The sequence below is a fragment of the Petaurus breviceps genome, unplaced genomic scaffold (assembly GCF_028583685.1).
Source record: "Petaurus breviceps papuanus isolate PSGF00001 unplaced genomic scaffold, PetGlider_PUasm1.0 470, whole genome shotgun sequence".
NCBI classification, from domain to species: domain Eukaryota; kingdom Metazoa; phylum Chordata; class Mammalia; order Diprotodontia; family Petauridae; genus Petaurus; species Petaurus breviceps.
Window position 1 is genome coordinate 3,837,176 of NW_027186350.1, and position 27,434 is coordinate 3,864,609.

Here is a 27,434-nt window from a genome sequence, read left to right on the forward strand (position 1 = left end):
GAAGTCATAATTCCTGCACCAAAAGCTTCCAAGAAAAATACAAGCTGGTTACAGGCCATAGAGGACCTTAAGAAGGATTTTGAAAACCAAATAAAAGAAGTGGAGGAAAAATTGGGAAGAGAAATGAAAATGATGCAAGAAAATTATGAAATGAGAGTCAACACCCTGACTGAAGAAAATAACACCTTAAAAAATAGACTAACTAAAATTGCAAAAGAGGCCCAAAAAGCCAACGAGGAGAAGAATGCCTTAAAAAGCCGAATTTGCCAGATAGAAAAGGAATCTCAAAAGCTCACTGAAGAGAATCATTCCTTCAGAATTAGACTGGAGCAAATGGAAGCTAGTGACTTTATGAGAAATCAAGATGCTATTAAACAGATCCAAACAAATGAAAAAATTAGAAGGAAATGTGAAATATCTCATTGGAAAAACCACTGACCTGGAAAATAGATTCAGGAGAGATAATTTAAAAATTATTGGACTACCTGAAAGCCATGATCAAAAAAAGAACCTAGAAATCATCATTCAAGAAATTCTCAAGGAAAATTGCCCTGATGTTTTAGAACCAGAAGGCAAAACAGAGGTTGAAAGAATCCACCAATCACCTCCTGAAAAGACCCCAAAAAGAAAACTCCTAGGAATATTATAGCCAGGTTCTGGAATTCCCAGATCAAGGAGAAAATATCACAAGCAGCCAGGAAGAAACAATTTGAATATTGTGGAAACAAAATCAGGATAACACACAATCTGGCAGCTTCCATACTGAGGGATCGAAGTGCTTGGAATATAATATTCCAGAGGTCAAAGGAGTTGGGATTAAAACCAAGAATCACATACCCAGCAAAACTGAGTATCATGTTTCAGAAGAAAATGTGGTCATTCAGGGGAATAGAGGACTTTCAAGCATTCTTGATGAAAAAAAAAACAGTTGAGTAGAAAATTTGACATTCAGATACAAGAAGCAAGAGAAGCATGAGAAGGTAAACAGGGAAAAGAAATCACAAGGAACTTATCAAAGTTGAAATATTTACATTCCTACATGGAAAAACAATAATTGTAACTTATGAAACTTTTCTCAATATGCAAATAGTTGAAGGGAATAGAAATACATGTATATATGTATATACACATATATATGTCTATATAGGAGGGTATATGGGCATATGAATACATATGTGAGTGTGTATATATCTGTCTACAGGTATACATAGATAGAGGGCACAGGACCGATTTAATAGGAAGGGATGATACTTAAAAGGTGAAATTAAGAGGTGAGAGAGGAATATAATGAGAGGAGATGGGGAGAGAGACAAAATGGGGTAAACTATCTCATATAAAGAGGCAAGGGAAAATGGTTACAATGGAGGGGAAGAACAGGAAGGCAAAAGGGAATGGGTCAATCTTGTTCTCCCTGAATTTGGCTTAGGGAGGGAATGACATACACACTAAATAGGGTATTTCATCCTAGGAGAGTTGGGGGAAGGGGATGAGAGGGGATGATGGAAGGGAGGGTAGGCTGGGGGAGGGAAGTTGGTAGTACTCACTTTTGAAAAGGGATAGGAGCAAAGGAGAGAATAGAATAAGTGGGAGGTGGGATAGGAGGGAGGGAAATATAGTCAGTCTTTTACAATATATCCACTATGGAAATGTTTTGCATAGCTACACATGTACAACCTATATTGAACTGCTTATCTTTCCAGTAAGGGTGGGTGACAAGGGAGGAAGGGAATGAATCTGGAATTCAAAGTTTTAAAATCAAATGTTAAAAAAAAAAAATATATATATATACTATTATTAGTATTATTTTTCATGTAACTGGGAAATAAGATATACAGGCACTGGGGCATAGAGATCCGTCTACTGGAAAGTCAGAGTGGGTATGGGGGAAGAAAAGGGAGAGAGCAGATTGGAGGAGGGGATATCCAGTGGGATTGCTATTTTGAGGTGGTGGGTAGGGGAAAAACAGGGAGAAAATTTGTAACTCAAAATCTTGTGGAAATGAATGATGTAAACTAGAAGTTAATAAAGCATATGAGAAAGTAAAAAAAAAAGAAATTTATTAACTTATAAAAAAATAAAACTTTTATATATACCACTTTTAAGTAAAAAAAAAAAAAGAATATGAGTAGAAGCAGTAACAAGCATGGCATATTGATCGGATAGTGAAGACACCAAACAGACTAGTGCACAGGGTAAATGTTACAGTTATCTGAAATAATATTTGATAAACAGGATAGAATCAGATTGTGGAGGGCCTTGAATCAATTTTTTTTAAAAAGCCTTTATTCAAAACTCACTTTGTGCCAAGCACTGAAAAATGCTGAGTATAACAAAAACAAAATTTTCTTCCCCTCATTTCATGTAGCCAACATTCTAACAGAGAAACCATCACACACACAGAGACACATGGACATACCATCTCTTTCTCATGCAAGACCTTCGTACTGGATGTTTCCCATGTCTAGAAAGTACTTCTCACTTTCATCTCCCTGCAAGGCATAGCTTAAATAACACCTTCTACACAAAGTCTTTTCTGATCCTAATTTTAAGTGTCTTTTCTCTCTCCCTATAGAGACAGAAATTATGACTTTCCAACTAACTGGACAGGCGTGATGAGTGAAAGTAAAGAGTTGAGGATGACACTAAATTTGTAAACTTAGGTGTAATACAAGAATGGTGACACCCTCGACAGTAATATGGAAGTTCAAAAAGGGGTAAGGGAGCCATTGAAGATTTTAGACATAAGAATGACAGGAAAAAAAAGCACTTAAGGAAAATTAGTCTGTTTGGAGAGGGAAAAACTAAATGAGAGAAGCCAGCTGGGAGGTTGTTTCAGTAAGACATATATAATGTAAGTTCCTGCATGCAGTAGGGTAGTATGAATAGGAAGGAGAGGATGAGTTTCAGAGATTTATTTGGTTAACATTTATTAAGTGCCTAACATGTGGAATGTAGTACCATACTAGACAATGGAGAGTGTGTGTGTGTGTGTGTGTGTGTGTGTGTGTGTGTGTGTATAAGGTCCAGATTTGTGATTTCATAAATGTAGAGAACTTCCAGTAGGAAAACTCCCACTAATGCAGGTCAGCATCTCTGATGTATTCTTATAATTTATTATTTATTTGCCTCTTATTTATCATCTGTAAGATTTATTGTCTTAAGAGAGTTGCCTAAGAGAGGTTAAATGATCTGTCCCTTAACTGCTCACACAGTTAATAATTATCAGAGGCAAGATTTGAAGCAAATCTTCCTGGCTCCATAGCCAAATGTCTAACTACTATGCTTCTCCAAGGGAGATACAAAGATGACAGAATAGATTCGCAAGACAGAGAGTAAAAAAAAAATGTCAATATAGATTAGAATACAATAAGAATCAAAGTGCTATGAGTTTAGATGAGAAAAAAAATAATTTCTAACTGGAGGTACCATGGAAAACTTCACAGAGGTGGCAGATGAGCTGGGCTTTGAAGGACAGGTAAGCAGAATGTTAACAGGTAGAAGCAGGACCAAAGCAGGGAACAAAGGGTAGAGAAAGATTTTGGAATGTAATCAAAAGAATTTGTTGAGTGACTAGATCAAGGGGATGAATCAAAGATGACCCTAACGTTTTTAGCATGTATGATTAAGAATTATAAGGCTATTGAAGGCAAAGTTGAGAGGGAGCTATTTTAGGTAGGAACAGAAGATAAGCTCACTATTGGGCTGGAAATGAAAGACTGGAAATATGTAGGTCTGATTATTCCTGGTGATGTCATATCAATGAATAAATTCTCTGAGAGAGAGAATGTAATGAAAAATTCAAAGGGCCTAAAAGAACTACTCTCTATTAAGAGGGCCAAAACACTCATCATCTCACAATAAAGGAAACATACATTTGTAATAAACTACAAAAACATTATGGTAGAGAAATCTTTACATTCTAAATGTTTTTTTAAAAAATGTACACATCCTTGATTTTATTACTGGAGCATTTGGGTTTTCATTGCTTCTTCAGCATTTTTTATTTTTTGTCAAAGAACATAAATTATTTTTATTTTCGACAACCCATTCTTACACCTTGGATACTGAGAAGGCTAATATTCCTTTCTTAACCCCCATTAACAGCAGCTATAAATGAAACAATTTTTTGCACATGTATGGTTTTGATTTAGTAGAGTCACACGTAGAGGCCATTCTTAGTGCAGAAACTCCTTCTACCAAAGTAGACTGGGGGGGCGGCCAGGTAGCACAGCGAGTAAGAGCACCGGCTCCAGTGTTGGAATGACCTGGAGATCAAATCCTGGGCTCAGACACTTAGCACCCACCCAGAAACACCTAGCCATGTAACCTTGAGCGAGTTACTTAACCCCAATTGCTTAGGGGCGGCCAGGTGGCTCAGTGAGTAAGAGCACCAGCTCCAGTGTCGGGATGACCTGGGGATCAAATCTGGGCTCAGATACTTAGCACCACACCCAGAAATAACTGGCCGTGTAACCTTGAGCAAGTTACTTAACCCCAATTGCTTTAAAAAAAAAAAAAGTAGACTGGGGAGGATTGGCCTGGACTGATAGGGCTGTGACTTGCTACATGAGTTGCCATAGGCAAGACTTGAATTCAAGTATTTCCTGGTAGGCCTTTTACTACCTATTACTGATTTCTATTAGAGATCAACAAGACTGTAACTCTTGTTTTCTCTTCTCATTTTTTATTTTGCCACATAGAGTCTAACAGAAATAATTATCTGTATTAGCTGCTGCAAAAAAGCTAAAAAAATAAAGTTTTCTGTCTTAAAGAGTTGTCTAGGTCTGTCTCCCAATAACCGTCTTAAAAGAAATTTCAAAACAGAAAATTTGTATTTATGGCTGCATAATCCTGGTCCTGCCTCCACATAACACACATATTTTAAATTATAGAAACTCTGGCTCCTTTAGATGCTTGTCACATTATTTGATCAGAAATGCTTCTGCCAGTGAGTGGTCTCTCCACTTCCTTGTACTCAGGATAAAAGCATCTGATGATGTTTGACAAAAAAATTTCTCACTGGAAGTCAAAAGGATGTAACTGCCTAGGGATACAGACAGTTAATTGCTCCTCTATTCTGAGAAGGTCTCTCAGTGGTCAGGTATAAACAGTCATCCAAGAAAGGAAAAGGAAGAGTCACTGCAGTGACTACATCAAACCTTTCTTGCTAAATTTGTTTAAGGCTTTCTTCACGCTTGAAGGCATACATACTGTAAAAAGGATTTAAGCCAGGTTTGGGAGGGAATTGCTCTCTATAGCTGCAGCTCCAGTAGAGACAGTAAAGATGGCACAGGCTTTCTATAAATGGAAGATTTTCTAAGGATGCCTGGGATGAGGTGGGAAAAAATGGAACAGATATAGGGATTCTCTTTCTCTTCCCCTGCCGTACTCCAAATAATACTCATAACATTGGTTTCAGAAAGAATAGTCCTGAACACATTGTTTTCCTCATATTTATTTATGGATATCATTTCATCCTTATGCTTACAGAGTTGGCTAAAAAAATATTTTTTCTGGTAGTTAAATTTCTCTGTAGTTTTTGAAGACTATCCTCAAAAACATGAAATTATATTTCAGACCTTCTCTGCATTTGAAGTATTTATCTTTAACTACTCATGAAGTTAAAGAAAAAAAACTGCTGATTAATAGGTATTTTAAAAAGATACTGCTGTTACCAGCCCTCAAGCCTTTTCTGGCAACACAAAGTCCAAAGCAGGAAGTGTTTTCAGACTCAGAGACACATCTTATTCTGTGTTCTGTGAGGAGTCTGCTTGGATAACCTTCAGATCTAACTGGAACAGTCTTTCCTTCCTTTGGATATTTTCCTAAATATAACAGTCATTCTATATAACAGTGGCCTGAGACTGCTGGAGGTAGAATAATTCATTATTACCTATTATTTTTAAAAAATTACATTCAGGGTCTGATGCTACCTCAATCCCTAGCATTTATTTTCTATCCTAGAAGGAACCCAGAGTTATGAAGCTTAGGATTTTTCCATGCTGATTACAATTCCAACCTTGGAACATTAATATATTTAGTACACAAAAGAAATAACATGTACAGTGGACAGAGAGCTGGCCTTGATGCCAAGAAGACCTAAATTTAAGTCTTGCTTCTGATACATACTATTTATATATGAACTTAAGCAAATCACTTAACCTCTCAGTTCTCTAGCTAACTCTCTAACATTATAAGGTGCAGAGAAAGTGATGACTAGCATTGATGAAGGGGAATTTCCTAATATGAGAGTTCCCTATACCAATGAAATCACTGGGCCAGTATGTTTCCTAACCCTAGGATAATTAGGTTGAGCATACAATAAATAACTATCTTAATGACTGAGTTCACTTGCTAGCCAATCAGGGGCAACATTTAAAATGAGGTAGGGGATAGAGTGAGCACTTACTATAGTAACCTAAAGACCTACCTCCACAAGACAGTTCATCCTGAAGTAGGACCAGATGCATTGGACAAGAGCACCTTGTTGTACCATCTCCTTTCACAAGACAAATATGTGAACAACCACCATTATCCTGAGAACATGGATGCTGTCCTAAAAATAAAAAAGAGAAGTCCAAATTTATCAACACAAGTCAATGCAAGAAACTCATTATTATCTCATTATTAGAATTTTTTCTTAACTACTAACAAAATCAAATATATATTATTATTTTTTAAATAGCAAAGATTTCTGTCTAAATTAAGGTACTTGCTCCCTTGACTTAAATTATATAAACTGCAATCTACTGAAACATAAAAAATGCCTGGCATAAATTAGTGTAGTAGTTACTAAAGCATCCATATTCCTTGAAATGTACTAAGTGTTGGGGATACAAAGGCCAAAATAAAACAATCCCTGACTTCAAGGACCTTATACTCTATTTAAGGAAACAACATACACAAAATGTAATATGAACTTCAACAACAAAACATTCTGCTACAGTATGTGTAAGAAGCACTAGAATGTTGGCCACTCACAGTTTATTTGTCATTCTTTGAGGAAATTGAGTTTAACTATTATTCTGGTGAGGATGTGAACTGTGATGGCAGAATGGATGGCAGAAAGAGAGGACTAAAAAAACTTATTGCCTGAGAGAACTGACTTTAAACCTTATCTTGTAGAAAAAAGTGAAGAGAATGTTTGGGGAGGAAAAATTTAACTTGTGTCATGACAGAAATGAAAGGTAAGACTAATTAATGAACAAGTCAGCAGTTGTAGTGACACAGTTAAATATGACTTTGGCTGTGATGTTCCTCCCAGATGACAGAAAGTAAATCTCAATCTTTGTTTTATTGATAATTACATTGTTAATTAATAGTATAACCAGTCACCTTTATGTTTGAGTATGAGATTAAAGTCGTTTCACAGAGAGAAACAAACAAAAGTTTATGGGAAAAGAGGTTCTCCCATTATGTAAAAAACTAGAGTGGGGACTCAGATTTTAGCTGATTAATGAGATCAAAGGTACTGCGATTTTAGCAATTAATAATGATACGATACCTCAAACTGTATTATGGGTCCTTTTTCAGAGTAAATACTTGATTGCTCAATCTGCCATTGGTCAAATTTTTACAGATGAGCACTAAGTTGTAAATGCTTTAAAATATATATTATTAGAATTATGTATGTTTAAATACCCAATTGACAGACTCTGTTGCTCAGTCATTCAGTCATACACTGAATGACATACATACAACTCTTTGTGACCTTGTTGACTATAACACACCAATGCTGTCCATGGGGTTTTCTTGGCAAAGATACTAGACAGGTTTGCCATTTCCTTCTCCAGTGGATTAAGGCAAACTGAGGTTAAGTGACTTGCCCAGGGTCACACAGCTAGTAAATGTATGAGGCCAGACCTGAACTCAAGTCTCCCTGACTTCAGGCCTATCACTCTATCCACTAAGCCACCTAGCTGCCTCAACAGACAGAATACACAGGATCAAAAATTTGGCACTTGTAGGGTCCTTTTAGGTAGGTCGTCACTAACTCCTTCCTTATACAGATGAACAAACCGAGGCCAAAAGATGGTAAGTAATTAACCAAGGTAACCAAGTGACAGTACTAAACTTGGAGTCATGAAGACCTGAATTCAAATTCTGCCTCTGGTACCAACTAGCTGTGTGACCCTAGGCAAGTCACTTGATCTTTCTTAGCCTCCATTTTCTTCCTTTGTAAAACAAGGATAATAGCAGCACTTACCTCGCAGGACTGCTGTGAGGATCAAATAAGATAATATATGCATAGAGTTTTGCAAATGTTAAAGACCTACACAAGTGCTAGTTATTATTACTACTGTTGTTGTTAGCTCATCATATTAATCAATACAGGGAGCTGCCAGTAAGGTACTTACTCTATCAATGGTAATCAACACTCTCACCAGAACTTAAAAGTTTTAGAAAGTTACCTCGGGCCCTGAGAGATTAAGTAACCTAAGGTCATAGATGTCCATAGGTGGGGCTTGACCAGCAAAGAAGAATAGAGAGAGAAAAATTCTGGCTAAAAATAGTTCAATTATTTTAGTATCATCAACTACATTTCCCCCCTAAACCTCAGAAAGGAAATAAATCAATTTTTCTTAGTTTCCCAACACTGTAATATCCAAAGCCTCAGAATTATACTCAAATGTACCAAACATTTCATTACTATAGCACTTGGCTTGGTATATAATTAATATCCATTTGCAAAATTAGTAAGGTCACTAGAAAGTTTTAAGAAATTAAAGCATTCTGCTCATTTCTTTTATTCTCCAGGTCTTCCTACACTTCTAAGTGTTGTTTTTCCTGCACTTCTGATACAGAAGGTATCTTGTGATATCTTGTTTCCCAACATATACTTATTTTTTCTTCTCTGCTCTCCTTTCCCATTACTGATAATTAATTTACACGATGATGATCATGATCATCTACTATTAAATAAGAAATGAAAATTTAGAAATTGTTTGGTTCAAGAGTGAGATTGAATAGAAAAATATTGTCTTTTTTTTTTTGGATAATTTTTTTTCTGTCTTTTCTGGATAAATTGCTTTATTCTCCAATTACAAAAGCAGTCAAAGTGAATCACCAGTTTACAACATCTGAAGATCATTCATCATTTTAGTGTGATTTCTCTTTAGAAGGTATGCCTTGTCATTAAATTTATAGTGACAGATATTATGTAAAGTATCTTAATAGTACCAGAGAAGCTAATATTTTTGGAGCCAAAGGTAACAAGGATTATAATATTTTTATAGCTTCTCTGCATGCTTCTCTTAGAAAAGTTTTGAGGGGAAAAGTACATAATTGTAGGATGGGAATAAATACCTTTCATGTTCTTGTTTTACTTAAACTATAACATAATGTTGTATTGAGAAGTAGCGTGGAATAGTGGAAAGAATGCTGAACTTGGGAGTCTGAAGATGTGGGTTTGAATATTGCCCCTAGATACTCAGTTGCTTTGTAACTATGGGTAAGTCGTTTAAATTCCTTACAGCTTCAGTTTCCTCATTAGTAAAATGAGGATAATAATATTTGCACTATGTACTTCACAGTGTTGCGAATAAAAGCATTTTTCATAACTTATAATATTATGTAAGCCTACGTTGTTTTTATATATTCGGTGGGACATAATTTGCCAAGACTTAGCATTCAGGTTTTATCTTAAAATGACCACTTGCAATTAAGAATTATTTGAAAAAACTACTCTTAATTTTGCAAAAATGTACACAAAACACATTGTTTTTCTTTCATGAAGAAGTGATAATGGCATAAGAGAACAGGATTTTGGTAGTGGATAGATAGGTGGCATCAGAATCAGGAAGATTTGTGGTTTTCTGTATTGGACTAGGTGAGGCAGAAAACACACAGAGTTTCCATGCATGAACCATAGTGAACACACTATAGCATTTTCAAATATGGGATGAGCAAATGGCCTAATTACTAACTATGCTAAAAAGACTCCACCAAAGAGACTTGGATACTACCTTAATATAATCTTCAAATGTATGTGGTCAGTAATCCCATGAGCTACTTACTATATTCCAGAAGGTTTAGCTCCTTTACAGCATGAATATCACTGAGTTGGGCAATTCGAGCCTGGACCTTGGTCCGCCCTTCACGACCAGTCATGTCAATTTTTTCAATCATTTGCTGCTGTCTATCAATCCAGTACAGCCAATTTTCAAACACAGTCAGTCCCACAGGTTGCAATATATTGGAGTCTTCTAAAACTATCCGATTGGCACCTTGGTAAAACAGTCCAAAGAAGAACAATTTAGGTACCAATTCATTTAATGACATGCATTGAAATTCTATTGTCATTATATGTGTAGCACTAAACTAGGTATTATGGGAACTTAAAAATTTAGTTGAAAAGATATGACATGCATAAGAAAGTTTTTTAAATGCTAGTATATTACATGAAATACCAAATCAGTGACACAAACTTCTTAATATTCTATTTTCATTACATCATAGAGTGGAAAAGAGATTAAGACATTATCTATAACAACCAAATGCAGCAATATCTTTTACAACATACCAGAAAAAGTCATTAAGCTTAAACACTTCTAAAATGATGAGAAATTCACTAGCTAACAAGGCAACCCATTCCACTGCTAAAAAAAAAAAAACCCTGAGAAAATTCTTTATTATAAGTGAACCAAAATCTAATTGTCTATAACCTTCACTGTAGTTGGATTTTTCCTAACCAATTTAAATAAAGAAAATAATACACAGATAACAAAATCCAAAACAAATCAAAACATGTCTTGATGAATGGTCTCTTAGAGCTTCCATTTCTGGGCATACCCTTTGAAGAGTGCTGCAATGTAAAAGCCTCCTTTCTCTTTTCATTTAATTTTTAATTTTTAAATTATTTTGCAAAAAATTATGTTTTTAGCTCTGAATTATCTTCCTCCTGTCCCTCTCCCACTCACTGAGGAGTCAAGAAATGATATACATATGAAGTCATGCAAAACATATTTCCACATTAGCTATGTTACAAAAGGAAAAATAAAAGCAAGAAAAATACAGAAAGTTAAAGGAAATATGCTTCAATCTGCACCCAAAGAGTTCGTCAGTTCTCTCTAGAGGTAGAGAGCCTTTTTCGTCTTGACTCCTTTTAAACTGTCATGAAAAACTGCACTGAGCATAGGAGTTAAATCTTTCACAGGTATTACAACATTGCTGTGATGGTGTACAATATTCTCCTGGTTCTGTCACTTCACTCTGCTTCAGTTCATTCCAGTCTTCTCAGGTTTTTCTGAAATTATCCTGCTTGTCATTTCTTATAATGCATTAGTATTTCATCAATCCTACATACCACAATTTGTTCAGATGCTTCCCAATTGATGAGCATCCTCTCCCATTTCCAGTTCTTGCCACCACAAAAAGAACAGCTACAGATATTTTTGTACACATATGTTAATTTCCTTTTTCTCTGATCTCTTTGTGATAAAGACCTACTAGTGGTATTGCTGGATCAAAGGGTATGCAGTTTCATAGCCCTTTGGGCATAGTTCCAAATTGTTCTCCCAAATCATTGGAGTGGTTCACAACTCCACCAATGGTGCATTAGTGTCCCTATGATTCTATATCCCCTTCAGCATTTGTCATTTTCCTTTTCTGTCATGTTAGTCAATCTGATAGGTATGAGGTGTCTGCTATTTTTTTTTTTTGCTTTTTGGAGGGCAATTGGGGTTTTTGGAGGGCAATTGGGGTTAAGTGACTTGCCCAAAGTCACACAGCTAGTAATTATGCCAAGTGTCTGAGGCCGAATTTGAACTCAGGTCCTCCTGACTCAAGGACTAGTGTTCTGTTCACTATGCGCCACCTAGCCGACCCCTGCTATTATTTTAAATGGAATTTTTTAATCTCTTGCTAATGGGTTTTGTTGGTAATATACAGAAATGCTGGTGATTTGTGTGTATCTGTTTTAAATCTACTTTGCTAAAGTTGTTAATTGTTTTGATTAGTTTTTTGTTGAATCTCTAGGATTCTCTTAAGTATATCATCACATCATCTCTTTCTTTCTAAATTCTATGTTATCTTGCTGGCAGATCTCTGGTTTGGGGCCTTTTTTCTGAATACTGAAGGCAATAAGGTAAGGACCACAAAGAAAAGAAAGTTGCTGCAGGCCAATGAAATTCAGGCTCCAACTAAAAAGTAGCAAATCCACACTAAGCTAGAAACAGCTCCTAAAAAACGATCAGGCAAAATAAAGCAGAATGAGCAACAAATGTCTGGCCAAGAGGAAATGAAAGAATGAATACTATGCTATGTTGGCCAAAACTGACAAATGTCATGACAATAGCAATAATAATGAATTCTGCATGAGCAAAATACTATAACATTGTTATTGACTGATTTAGGTGATTGAGATATCATTGGAAGTATGCCAGAAGAGACCCCTAAAAAGTAAAATGTACAATATTATTCTAATGAATAAAGGATTTATTAAGCATGCGCAAAGCACTACCTTTATTTTATTAAAAGTTTCTAATGCTTCAAATAAAAACCAAGGAAAACAAGAAAGGGAGCACAAAGGAAGAAGTGGAGAGACTGCCCAGACTAAATCATTCAGAAATACTATTCTTGGGTACCTGATAGATCACTACTTTCAATTCGACGGAGGTCTGAATCAGCCCAAAACAGTTTGCCCAAGCGGCTGTCAAGGGCTAAAGCTATAGGTTTACTTAAGCCACTGAAAAAGAGGACCTCTCTTTCTGTTCCATCCAAAGCAGCCCTCTCAATTTTTGGAGATCTTTCTTGAAGATTGGTAAAGTACATATACCTAAAGGGAGAAAGAGGAAAAAAAAGTTATAAAAAGAAATTATATTGATACAAGTATAACCAACCTCACTAATGATAGATAGTACTTTCTTTTTTTAAAGCAATGAATTTTTACTATTTTCATGGATCTCAACAAACTAGGATAAGAAAAGTATATACTTATAACTAGTAGATGTCCTTAGTAGCTCTGCTTTACTAAAAAAAGATTTTTCATTAATTTGCTAAATGTTTTAGGTATAGAAACAATTATCCAAGGCATATGAAAACCATTTTCTGCCCAGTTTCAATAATAATCAAAAAATTCAATGAGAAACTAGTAAGTGATATCTTCTACCTTGAAAATACACAAAAACTGGGGCAGCTAGGTGGGGCACTGGATAGAGCACTAGCCCTGGAGTTAGGAGGACCTGAATTCAAACCTAGCCCCAGATACTAGCTGTATGATCCTGGGCAAGTTACTTAACCAGGAAGGAAGGACGGAAGGACGGAAGGACGGAAGGACGGAAGGAAGGAAGGAAGGAAGGAAGGGAGGAAGGGAGGGAGGAAGGGAGGAAGGAAGGGAGGGAGGGAGGGAGGGAGGGAAGGAGGGAGGGAGGGAGGGCACAAAAATTCAGCCAGAAGCCCCATAGGCAACAAGAAAAGTGCTACCCTTCCAAGCTCACACCAGCACAAGGCAGCCTCACAGTATGGCCAGAGAAAGAACATATTTAGCCTCTAAGTTTCTATATTTATAGGCAAACAGCAAGAACAATGAGGGCTTTCTTGAGAGAACCCCAAGGTGGTCTGAAAGAAATACTGGAAAAGCCCCCAAAGAAACTTTGGAATTCCTAAGGAGTAGCAAGGAACAGCAATCAGGACATTTCAGGCATTTTGTTCTCTATAGAAGATACTGAAGATCCAGCACTCTGAACCTTAAAGATCCAAAGGGGCCCAATCTTGTTAAGTGAAAGTCAATGCAAGAACCAAGAGTAACACCACACAAGGTTGAATACCACAGAAGTAGAGCAGGGGTCTGGCATAAAGCCCCCTAGGAACTAAAGCTGGAAAGAGCAAATTAAACACCAATCAATATAAAAAATTACTAAATCGAAAGATCTTGAAAAAGCAGCAAGTAAACTCTGTAACCACTACAAGCAGAGATTCAAAGGAAAAAACAGATTTTCCAAAATCATGATTATGTGGAAGAAAGAAAAGCTCTAGAAGAAAGAAAAGCAATGAAAATAAGTAGCTTAGAAGAGAAAGTGTTAAATCAAACCCACTAAAATAGACCTGCTGAAAACTAGATCAAACTAAAATCAATGACTTTATAAGACAGCAAGTAATATTAAATCAAAAGACTGAAGAAAAAAAAAAAGAAAATGGAAAATATCTGATATCCAAAACAACTGATGTGGAAATGAGATCAAAGAGAGATAACTTGTAAATCACTGAAATCTCTGAAAATCATCATTTTTAAACAACCTAGACAATATATTTGAAGAAACTGAGAATGAAAATTGCCCAGATCTATTAGTCAGAGGGTAAAGTCAAGAAAGAAAGAATCCACGGATCACCTCCTAAAAGGAACAAAAAAACCCCCAAAGTCTTAGGATTGTCACAGCCAAAATCCAGAGTTTCCACATACTGCAAGCATGCGGGAAGAAGCAGTTTAGGTACAAATGCACTCCAAACAGAACCACAGAAGACCTGGCTAAACAACAGATTTTGAAATACAATAACCCTGATGGTAAAAAGAAGTAGGCTTAAAACCAAGAGCACATTATTCTGAAAAGATGAGGATAATCAAAAAGAACTTAATGAATCAGAAGACTTACAAGTATTTCTGATAAAAGACTGAGTAGAACTCTAAAACAGAAACACCAGAATACAAAGAAACCTGAAGAGGAAATTTATGCAAGCGACTGGAAAGAATGATATGATGATGTAGTAACAATATTCTAATAAGAGAAAAAAGGAAAAAGTGTCCCTTCAGGTCCTTAATGTCTTCAAAAGGCAATGAGAAAGTTAACTTTTAAAAACAGAGGTACAGAGAGTGAATTGGGTCTGTTCTGAGGATTGAAAGAGAAGGGAGGACAAAAGGAATACACTAACATAGAAAGGAGAAAAAAGGGGGTGAAGTTAGCTATTTCTTAGAATAGCAAAGGTATGTATAAAGAGAATATACAAATACGGAAGAAAAGGTAGGAGGAGACATCAAGATGAACCTCACTCCTATCTAAAAGGGGAAAAAGAGGATTGAACATCCACATAAATACACTCATTTCAGTGTAGAAATACATCAAGCTCAACAGGAAAACAAGTGGAAATAGAGGAGTGGTTAGAAGGAAGATAAAGGAAGAAACAGTTACAAACAAAATAAACTTCCTGATCTTGAAAGAGGGATTACAACAGGGGGGGAAAAGAAGAAAATAACTAGAATCTAAAAGGATACTTTAGCTTACCAGATAGACAACTGAAGGATCACTGAACAAACTGTGGTATATAAAAATGTACTGGAATATTACTGTACCCTAAGAAATGATTCAGGATTTCAGAGAATCCTAGGTAGTATGAATTGATGAACTGTGAAGTGAGAATCAGGAATATAATTTATATAAGGATAATGTGATAAAGAGTTTTCTTTAGAAACACACCTGTGAAAGATTTAAGACCTCTGATCAATGATTAACTATATCTCCAAAGGACTTCTGATGATGCATATTACCCATCTCCTGACAGAAAGGAGATGAACACACGCTATGGAGACACACAATTCTGGACATATTCATTAGGTAGATTTGTTTTGGTTAGCTACACTTATTTGTCAAAAGGCAGAAGATTCAGGAAGCACAAACAGGATAATTTTACAGTAACAAATACTATTTCACAGTAACCTATAAAATTTTATCTAAGTTTGGAATTAAAGAAAAATTATCCTTTTAAAATAAGTAACTTAAAGCATTCCTTTCATGCTTACAGGATTCCCTTGCTTGGAAAACTAATTTTTCATAGCAAAATTAACTTTGATCTAATTTCTATCTGAACATCACAAATTCTGAAGAGATTCTGAATTAAGCTATATTGAATACTGATCTATGGCACTGTTATTAAGACCAAATTTTAAATACACATAAACATTAAGTCTTGTCATCATATAACCCTTCCCTTCATCCCCACACACATATACACAAAGTAGGATGACAGCTAGAAGGATTAGGAGACATGTTAAAATTCTTTTTTCCTCAATCACAAAGTTTTAGTACCTGTAAATAAGTATATATCCTTTTACAGTATGCTTACTTCAAAACTCATATTCCCCTGACTCTCTTGGAAACTGCCATGAAAATATTTCCACTGAATTTCCAATATAACATTTACAGAACATACCCTTTCTCTGGGTTTACCATGATGGCTCGAGGTCGGTCTTGCTCTCCTTTGAGTACCACTCCAACAGGTCTCCCATCCAGCCTTGTAACATTAATGACATTAGTGGCCTCACAAGTCCAGTAGATGTAACGGCTATAAATGTCAATGCTGAGGTCATAAGGCTGCATGTCCAGATTCTGATTGGGAACTGAGCTCACAACCACAGTAAGACCCTTTGGAAGGAAAGGTAAAAGACTTATACACAAATGATATTAGGTTGAAAATCAGAAGACCCTGGGGCAGGTTCATTAGATAGCTATCTCCTACATGAATGCCTGAATCCAAGAAAGAACTAATTCTTTCAATGACCAATATGTTATACTAGGTTGTCTAATTCATGGAATCCAAGATATTCTCTGTTGGTTACAACAGAGAGTAGAGAATATAGTAATATAGTATTATTTGTCCTTAGCACTGTAGCTTGGGAAGAGCTGGGGGTGTGCTAATTGCAATTCTCCAAATGCTGGGCTGCCATTTATCAGTCAGCCCTAGCCCAGGACTATCAAATTCGTTTATATAAAATCCAGGGTCACAAAACTGCACAGCACTTCAGTCCTTGCCAGTAGGCTGAAGTGCTCCTTCACAGGACTGATTTATATAACTTTCTATCTGTAGAAATACAACCTTGGGGTGTAACAACGCTGCTAAAATTTTTGAATGCTAGTTAACACTCTATTAGCCCTTTCTCAAAGGCCTAAGGTTTTCTTAAATGCTTCAGTGGTCTGAGCCCTAACTTATCCATCCCCCAAAATATTCCACTTTTTGGTTCCTTAGGATTTGTTCCATAATGGAATCGTCTAACTCCATCAGAACACTGCTCCCAGTCAGAGTTGTGACTGAGTGAAAAGATAATAAACATAGTCACCTAAGCTCCATAAAGTTAGTTAGCATCAGTATCAGCACTATAATCTTGGCTAGTGAATTAAACATATATACAGTCTTATAGATAAAGCAAAGGTCTGCATAAGCATGGCATGCCTATTCATTACATTTTCCCCCATATCACTGTCATCAAACATTTACTAAAAGCTTACAAGATTGCAGTACTATAATACTTCCATTTCTAATAGTTTTAGCTGGAGAGTTTTCTTGCCCTCCAGATCAAGTAAAGAAATAAATAGAATAAAGAAAAATGAATATATATGTATGCACACATATATGAGGGTAGGAAAAGGGAGAGAGGTGAGAGAAAAAAAGGGTCATTTTAGTGTACAAAATGGTGGGGATGGTAAATGAGTCTGGTTAAAGGGGGAAACTCTTTCTTGAGAGAACCCCAAGGTGGTCCAAAAGATATTGGAAAAGCCCCAAAGAAACCTTGGAATTCCCAGGGAATGGCAAGGAACAGCAATCAGATAGGACATTCTAGGCCTATAGAAGGCTATAAATTTTGAGTCAAATTCTTCAATTACCTGGCTCCCATCTTCCTGTGCCTTTCGGATCATATTTTGTCGTGAGTCAATCCAATAAAGTTGTTTGTCCAAAGGGTCATAGTCAATGGCTCGGACATTCCGTAGGCTGTGGATAGGGAGGATTATATCAGGACTCTGTTGCTCATCAATCACCATACGGTTGATGGCATTCTTCTGACTGAAGAGCAGGAAGGTGGTAGGAGCTTAAAGAAAGAAAAAAATGCAAAAAGAACTCTATAATATTCCACTAGAACAATCAGGCCAATGTGAGTACCATTAGGAATGTTACATCATATAAACTTCGGCCAATTCCAGAACATGGAAGAGGGAGGGGGAACAAGAAGGCAATATGGTGAATTTGAAGATTTTTCTATGACACGTGTACTACAAGGGGAAGCAAAATTTGAAGCATAGGACAAAACATGGATTTGTTCAAGAGCTAATGCTTAGTGTAATCAAGACTTAAGCAGGCCCACAATGACCTCAGATAAAAATCATAAACTTTTTACTTTTTTTTTTTTAAAGCAATTGAGGTTAAGTAACTTACTCAAGGTTACACGGCCAGTTATTTTTGTGTGGGTGCCGAGTATCTGAGGCTGGAACCAATCCCAGGTCTCCTGACACTGGGGCCGGCACTCTTACTGTGCCACCTGGCTGCCCCTAAGCAACTGGGGTTAAGTAACTTGCTCAATGTTACATGGCCCGTTATTTTGTGTGGGTGTTAAGTATCTGAGGCCAGAAGTGATCCCAGGTCCCCTGACTCTGGGGCCGGCGCTCTTACTCACTGTGCCACCTGGCTGCCCCAATTTTTTACTTCTTTATGAGATCTGGGATCATTTTAAGTGGATGGGGGCATGTCAATATGCAACAAAAAGTATAGAGATGATTAAACTGAAAGTAGATTCAAGGAGATTCAAGTTCTACTCCTGGTTCTGCCACAAACTTAGGCAAGTCATTTAACTCCTAAAAAAATCCTAATAAAAAGGAAAACTGAATAATTGTATTCTGCCCCTAAATGGCCTAATATTTTGTCTCCCAAACAGCAATGTCTGATGTCATGCCTAGTTATTCTGAGTATCTATTCCTTGGAAGAGTAGGGGTGTCTTTTACCTTGTCCTTCTCAGGAAAATCTAGGCTTTGGTGAAACAGGATGAAATCCTTCTTCAAGATATGGATATAATCCTTTTTCTAACTCCTCTGCCTTTCTCTGGCTTCCAAAAGGGACAATCAAATGTACTAGGCACTGGAACCAATTTTCCCTTATCACATTCAGATTCATACAATGTTTACTTGCGTGAGTCCTTTCCCCTCTATTAGACTGCATTTTGAGAATAAGCAGTTTTTCATCTCCATAGCCCCAGAAGCTAGTATAAAGTAGCACTTTAAAAGTATTTATTTGAATTAAATTGAAGCAAACACACAAATTAAACCCAAATTCTAGGTCACACTCTGCTACCAACAAATTTTGTCAGCTCAGGCATAGCCTATTATTTCTCCTGCCCTCCTCAAAAAAAATTTTTTTTGGAGGGCAATTGGGTTTAAGTAACTTGCCCAAGGTCACACGGCTAGGTTTTTGGTTTGTGTGTGTTAAGTGTCTGAGGCTGGATCCAAACTCAGTTTCTCCTGACTCCAGAGCCAGCATTCTACTCACTGTGCCACCTAGCTGCCCCCCTCCTCAATTTTTTGATCTAAAACTTGGGTGAAGTAAATGTTCTCTAAGAACAGGTCAATGTTCAGGTTCTGACTTCAACACCAGAAGACAAAAAACAAGTAATTGTTTATACTGATTTCTTAACTGTACTGTTTTTTCCTTTAGCTTCTATATACCTTTATTTTATCTGAATCTTCATAGAACTCAATTTTTCCTTTATTTGATGTTCACTATACATTGATTTAATTTCTTTTGATGATTTAAAAAAAATCCTATACTATACAGGTAAGATCAATAACTGGATTATAGCAAATGACAAGTTTCCCACTTTCTTTTTTTAAAGATCTTGAAAAATATGAAATAAATCTCTACCAACAGTATGATTTTCTTAGGAAGTTGAGGCAAAGAACCCTAAATAAATGCAAAGGTCCACACAACTCTGAGACAGTATAATTCTAAGGGTTTTGAAAATGAAGGCTTTCAAATAAGGAAACACTAACAGACAATGACAAACAGGCCTATTAAATATTCTGTGAGCCTTAGTCTCTTGACACACCCTTGTCTCTTGCGCAACAATCGGAATATGTTCCTACCAAGAAACTACATTAATATTTATTATAAACATTTATATCATGCTTACTATGTGTCAGACACCACACTAAGAGCATTACAATTATTATCTCATTTGATCCTCACAACAACCCTGGGAGTAAGATTCAACTGTGCACAAAGTAACGTGAGGAACATAGAAAAGAATGTGAGACAAAAAGGGAAGTACGATGTAAGTTCCTCTTTTTGCATAAAAATAAGTTTTAATGTACACAAGGTTTCATAATTAGTGAGATGTTTCCTTTTTTCAGAACGTGTATCTTGAAGACATTGAGCAAAAAATGTATTAAGAAATCCTATGATAGAGGCAGCAAGGTAGTGCAGTGAATAGAGCAACGACCTTGGAATCAGGAGGACCTGAATTCAAATTCGGCTTCAGACGCTTGACACACTTACTAGCTGTGTGACGTTGGACAAGTCACCCCCAACTGCCTTGACTTCCCCCCTCCAAAAACAAAACAAACAAAACCGAAGAAATTCTATGATAGTGCTAAAACATTCCAATTTCATCACAGTTTCCTCATTTGTAAAATGAGATGGGAGGAGAGAGTAAATGATCTAATTGACAAAAGGCAGTGTGGTAAGGTAGAAAGAATGTCAGAATATCAAATCACAGGATCTGAGCTCAGCCATCTTACTTATGTCACTTTAGATGAGGTACAACCTCGGATTCCTTATCTGTAACAGGAGTGGGTTCAACTTGACAATGGCTAAAATCCCTTCCCACTCTAAACCTGAGTAAACCCTTCAATTAAGTATTGAACTTATACTAGGTATCTAATACTGGGAATATCACAGACATAATTAAATAGTAATAATAATTGTTGGTATTATTGTTGCTATTCAGAGTCATACATTATGAACCACTTTATTCACAACAACCCTGTGAACACTGACTCTGGAGACACAGGTCCTGGAATCAACTCTCCTCTAATGCTTACTACCCCATGTGAACTTCAGCAAAGCATTCAACTCCCTGGACTTGTTTCCTAATTGGTAAAAGGAAGAGGCCCAACTATATGGCTTCCAACCTTCCTTTCAGTCTAGTCCTATGACTCTACAGTGGGGAATACAAATATTATTATAATACTTTTACAAATGAGGAAACTCAGACTCTGTGTTAAGTGACTTGCCTGTTATCACAAAGCTAGTAATTGTGTAAGGTACAATTTAAACTTAAATCTCCTGTGTGTATCAAATTTTCTTCTGTTTTTTTGACTGTAACTTTCTACTGAATCAAAGATTAAAAGCATTTTCAAAATAAAACGGAACTAGAGAGATCACTTAATCCAACTCCCTCACTTGATGGATGAAAAGAGACAGAGAGAACTTAAAGTACTTGCCCAAGTCAAAGACCTCAGAATGACCTCAGATAAAGATCAATCTAAACAAGTTTATCAGTCCTCACTCTTCTTGACCTCTCAGCTGAATGACACTACTGAATACCCACTGTGACTGGAAATTCTATCCCATGTGGGTTTTTATGGACAATGTTGCCTTGGTTCTCCCCCTACCTATGTGATTGCTTCTTAGTCTCTTTTGCTGATTCATCCTCTATATCCTAACCTTTAACTGTGGCTATACCCTAAATCTCTGTCCTTGGTCTTCTTCTCTCTATATACTTGCTTTCAAGTGACCTCATCAGCTCCCATGAGTTCAGTTCTCATTTTTTGTGCAAATGAATCTCAGATCTACACATCCATTTCTAATCTTTGACTATAAAGGACAGGATATAAATGATCAATAGGGAATCAAAATGTGAAATTATCAGAGAGTAAGCAAAGGAGCAGTGAACTGCCCTAAATCAGTGTAAGTCACCAGACTCACTCAAACCAAATTACTGAAAGATTTGGCAGATGTGGCTGATAAGCCACTGACAAATATATTGAAAAGAATGAGAAAATACCGCAGGACTGTAGAGTGGTAAATGTTCTAATTCCCCCCAGCTGTAACTTTCTGTGGTCCACTCCTGTCCCCAACACCCCCTCCCCCCGCCACAAAAGGAAGAGTAGAAAGAGAAAGAAAATATATATAGTCTACAAAATTCAGGCCAAGACGTCCAAATTCAATTTCTGGCAAAATTCTAGAATACATTAATTAAAAGATGATCTGTGAATGTCTGCAAAGAAAGCAATAATTATTAAGATTTAGATAGATCTGGGGAATACCACAGAAACATTTTATTTAGATTTCAGCAAAACATTTTACAAATTCTCTCATGCTGACTTTGTGAAGAAGAGAGAGGGAGATCATTGTTTGTCCTTCACTCTGGAAGAGGACCATGACATCAGGAAGGTGATGCCCAGACTTGGAAGTGAATTGGATTTAAGTGAGCAAGGGCTGTGAAAAATCACCAGCTTCACTCTCTCCTCTGGAGACATCTGGGTCCAGGGGCAAAGTATAGATAAGGATGACTGGAGATGGCCCCCCAGAGGAAGAGATGCAGGTTAAATAATACCATAGTTACATGAATTTAAGAACTGGTTGAATGTCCAAACTTTAAAGAATAATTCTTAATGAGCTGAGGTCAACTTGGAAGGTTCTAGCATAGTATCACCAGGGATATGACCTTGGTGCTGTGATCTGTAACATAAATTTTTTCATCAATTTTAGGCACTGATGGCATGCTTATCAAACATGTAAGTAATAAAGGTGGGAAAGAAAGCTAATGTGTGGGATATCAAAGATAGGATTTAAATAGATCTAGAGACACCAGAAAAATGGTTTAAATTGAAAAAGATGATAATTAGAATACTTTCTTACCTTTCCCATCTCTATTGCTGGTGAGTCAACTCAATTCTATGCTATTCTCTACCCTCAAATCCCTTGCCCTCATCTTATTTCCAAAATCACACCCTGTCAAACCCCAAATATGGATTACTCCCAACATCTGCCTCCTTTACTGCTATCCACATGCTCATGAATGGAGCTGGAGAAAATCATAAAACCATGTTGACTGGTCCCATAACAAACTTGTTATCTAATTTCAACTAGGACACATTGAAACAAAGCAAATACCATTCCTCTATAATCGATGCAATCCCATTTTCTACAACAGCTATTGCAAAGCTTCTTTCCCCTCAAGCCTCCCATGGTACCCCTTCTCTCCTACTCACTGAGATGAAGATGTCACCTCCTCTTTAACTGAAAAAACGAAAACAAAAACCAAAAACTGAGACTATTTGCTAACAGGCTTCCTTCTTCCCTCCTCATCTCACATCACTCAGACATTTACCTCGTATCTCCACCTTCACTCACTTCAAAGAAGTGGCCCTTCTCCTTCCCAAACCCAAGTCTTCCTCATTCACCCTTAACCTCATCAACTCCCTCAATTTTGCTAGCAAACTGACTCCACTATCTTTCCCTCTTTCTCATTTTCTACCTCTCTTTTTCTATTTGCTCCTTCCCTGTTGCCTACAAACATGCTCATGTTTCCAATATCTTCAAAAAACCCTCACTTGATGTTACCATCTTTGCAAGTTCTTGTTCTATCTTTTCCCCTTTTTGACTAAACTTGAGAAAAGTCATCTATATTCCCTTCTAAAGCTCTCACCTCCCCTTTCCCCACCCAACTTCACTCCTCCCCACATCAATCTGGCTTCTGATATTTCAATATTTAACTGAAATTACTCTCTCCAAAGTTATCACTGATCACTCAATTGTCAACTCTGACATTTCTCAATCCTAATTGTTCTTGATCTCTCAGAAGCACTGATCACCTTCTCTCCATGAAAATCTCTCTAAGTTTTCATTACAATGTTCTCTCCTGATTCCTATCTGACCATTCCCACCCCAGTCTCCTAGTTTCATTAGGAAAAAAGTGAAAATTGGCTATGTTTACTTTTTCTCACTTTGGGGTCTAACATATTTTAATTATTTAAACACAATATCAAATTGAAAAGGGTTAATATTTTGCCACATTATCATACATTACTATCACCAAGTAAACAGTAACAAAAAATTGTTTTGTTTTTAACTAACCCTCTCTCTTTCCAGTAAACATCACCTTTGATCTGTCACATTTTTGACTCCAGAAAGAATGGGCATAGTGTTCCCAAACCCTGCTTTTTCCTCAAATTCTAACTTGTTCATAGGAATTATAACTTACCACTGCAAGTCCTGTTGTCAGTATTCAGTGAGTAGTGGGCTGGACATCCACAAACAAAACCACCAACTGGTACAGCCAAGCAGAGATGGGAACAGTGCCCATTGCTGGAAGCACATTCATTCCATCCTGCCTGCCTAGAGGAATGAAAAACTAGGATGTCCATCACGTAATCCAAATGACCCTGTATGATGGTTCGGTTTTGGCCACTGGTTTTATTGGCACGTTCAATGCTACGTCGGCTCCAGTCTGTCCAGTATATGTAATCCTGGTACTGAGTCAAGCCAAAAGGATGAGGCAAGTCATCTGCTATAACTTCACGGTTCAGGCCTGTTTTCAGAAATGCAACAGGGAGGTAAGAAGAGGGATAAAATATGAGAATAAAAATATCCAGCTGGCTGAACAAAAACATTTTGTAATATGTGAAAAAATTATATTTGTAGGCAGTTAAGAGTGTAATTATTTTAAAAACAATCCCAAAACCAGTCTAATCTCTGTAGTCAGCTCATCTACATTTTAACCCTATGTCTCAGACTAACATTTCTGCTGTGAGTCAGTGATTGGTTTCAACTTCTGGAAACATGTTTTGATAACATTATTAATTCTTTCTAATAAACAAAGAGGCTTCTATCACTCTTCTGGTAGTTTCTATTACAGGTAACTTTAGGAATATCTACCAATTTCTTTTATAATAAATTATACAGTCACAAAAAGATTTGTAAGACAAATATTTACCAGTCTCAGTCTTTTCAAACAGTCTTAAATACAATAAAATTCCCTTATAATGAAAGAATGTGGACGATCCCATCAGATTTTTGTTGGTGGTGTTTGACCTATATAAGTGACCACAACTTCAAATTTTAACTTCAAAACAGTTTATACAGAAAGAGAAAAGAAAACTTGTTCTCAGCTTCCCTACATTTAAACAATGTTTCATCTTCTTCAAAATGAGATCTCTGTGAAGTGCCCTGAAAATCTTAAGCATTATATAAGCATTGTTATCATTATTAACATCATCATCATCATCAAAGGATAACTCTGGAAGAGTACCTCTTTTAACACCACAGCCTTATCCTTTTTACCCTGTCCCATGTCTATATTTAAAAAAATTCCTCCTAACAACAGAGAAAAAAGAATATTGTAAATGGGACCAAGAAACAGAATGCAAAGAGAGGATCATCTGGAATAAGAAACTGACAGCATATACCCTCACCTGGTTAAGGAGTTTGAAAACAGCTACAAATCTTAGTTGCTCACATGTAGCAGCAAATCTATACACAACATATATACATATATGTATCATAAATAAAATTTTAACCATCAAACTAACTTTATATTCAAAACATCAACAATAAGTGAATAGAGCAAAGGCTCTGGAGTCAGGAAGACCTGAGTTCAAATCTGACCTCAAATACTTGATATTTTATAGCTGTGTGACCTTGGGCAAGTCACTTAACTCCAACCCCAACTGCCTTGCTTTTCCCCTCCCAAAACAAAACAAAACACATCAACAATAACCCACCCCTTGAATGTTTCAATTTGAATGAATAAAACTACACCTTACCTAGCATATTTGAAGATTCTATTAAGTTGGTATCCAGGTCTGTCCAGTAGAGTCTTCTTTTAGCATAATCAATAGTTAAGCCATTTGCCCGTCCTACATTTGGAACTAACGTAGTACGTTCACTTCCATCCATGGCAGCTCTATCTATCTTGGGTTTTCCACCCCACTCAGTCCAATACATAAACCTAAATTCAAAATGCTCATTATTTTACATTTTTCATTTTTGATCACATAAATAAAAGGAAATGACTTATAGATAATTATGTAAACTTTAAGAACTTCAACAGGACAACATGGGGAAAAGACAAAAACGATGGCTATGAATCAAATGCTTCATTTACTTTATAGCACCCTCAACTAAATATTATTTCCTTAAAAGTTAGAAGGGAAGTCAGGTCTTCCTATAACATTTCCAATAGCATCTGTTTTATCCAAAGCCTCAGAACTGGACCCCTACCAAATATTTGCTACTACAGTACTTGGTGTATAATGAAGTTCAAAAGTGAGCAAGGTGATGAAATAAATTTAAGAAATTAAAGCATTCTACTAATTTCTTTATGTTCTCCAGATCTTTCTTATGTTTCTAAGTGTTATTTTTCCTGCACTTGTAATAAAGGAGGCATATAGCACTCCCTAAAGCATATTTTTTCTTCTCTGTTCATCTCAAGGAATTGACAGGGAAAAATTATTAACTGAGCTGATTCTGATACTGTTATTAAGAAAAGATGGAATGAAAATTCAGTGATTAGTTGGTTCAAGAGAAGAGTAGGTACATCAATGAAATATGTACTTTTTTCCCCTTCTGGATAAACTGTTCAACTTCTAGATTACAAATGTAATAAAAGAAAACTATCTGAGTTGAAAATTTTTGAATATAGTTAATGATCTTAGTCTGGTTTCTGTTTAATCAAGGGTCTCTGTCATCAAACTTATAGTAACAAATATTATTCCAGACATCTTGTTCAATAGTGTCCAAGAGACTAATACTTAAAAGAAGAGCCAAAGATGGAAAGAACATTTACTTCTTAATCTTGGCACTGTCCTCTCAGAATAGTGCTGAGAAACAAGAATGGAACAGTGAAGTGAAGGGCCTGGAAATCATGCCCTATGAATAGACTCAACTGAAGAAAATGGAGACTTTTAGTCTAGAGAAGAGAATACAAAAGGAAGAGATGACAGCTCTCTTCAAATATCGAAAAGGAAAAGAAACATGAGATTAGGAACAAATGAAGTTGAAGAAAAGCAAATTTAAGCTTAAAGTAAGTAAAAAAACTTGCTAAAAATTAGAATCATGCAAAAGTAGAATTGGAAAAGTAGGTTTTTCCTTCACAAGAGTTCCTCAAGTAAAGGCCTGAATGATCAGGTTTATTGTAGAAAGGAGATTCTTGTTTTGTTTTGGTTTTTTTTGCTTTTCTGGAGGGGGGAAGGCAGGGCAATTGGGATAAGTAACTTGCTCAAGGTCACACAACTAGTAATTAAGTATCTGAGGCCAAATTTGAACTAAGGTCCTCCTGACTGCAGACCGATGCTCTATTCACTTTGCCACCTAGTCACCTGAAAGGGATTCTTGTTGAAGTACAATTAGGATTATACGGCTTCTGAGGCCCTCTCCAACTAAGACACTTTATGACTTCAAAATATGTCTGGCCATTTTACAATCATTTTCTGCTAGGTTCTAAGTGTACTTGCTACCTACACATGAACAGATCAGGTGCCTCTCTCAAGTCAACTGGTTAGAAGTAGGCAGCCTTACCACTATATCTTTAATTACAGAATAACATTTTAAAAAGCTTTTTTCTCCAAAAATATTTTCCGTTATTTTACTTCATTCTCACAATAACACTGTGAGGTAAGCAGGAAAGGGATTTTATAGATGAGGAAATTGAGGCAGAGTTTAAGTGATTTGAATGTTATGCA

General features: G+C 36.5%; 1 protein-coding gene across 2 annotated transcripts in view; it reads right to left on the reverse strand.

Annotated features, from left to right (window-relative positions):
• The window catches only part of LRP6 (LDL receptor related protein 6), a 140,960-nt gene that overhangs the window by 17,776 nt on the left and 95,750 nt on the right, over nucleotides 1-27,434 (reverse strand). For both annotated transcript variants that reach the window (XM_069101497.1, XM_069101496.1), the window contains exons 11-17: nucleotides 25,518-25,702; nucleotides 23,957-24,283; nucleotides 17,589-17,791; nucleotides 16,141-16,352; nucleotides 12,585-12,775; nucleotides 10,017-10,226; nucleotides 6,431-6,556 (exon numbers count right to left, since the gene is read on the reverse strand). In XM_069101497.1, the coding sequence (XP_068957598.1) occupies nucleotides 6,431-6,556; nucleotides 10,017-10,226; nucleotides 12,585-12,775; nucleotides 16,141-16,352; nucleotides 17,589-17,791; nucleotides 23,957-24,283; nucleotides 25,518-25,702 (1,454 nt within the window). The remainder of the gene's footprint in view (nucleotides 1-6,430; nucleotides 6,557-10,016; nucleotides 10,227-12,584; nucleotides 12,776-16,140; nucleotides 16,353-17,588; nucleotides 17,792-23,956; nucleotides 24,284-25,517; nucleotides 25,703-27,434) is intronic.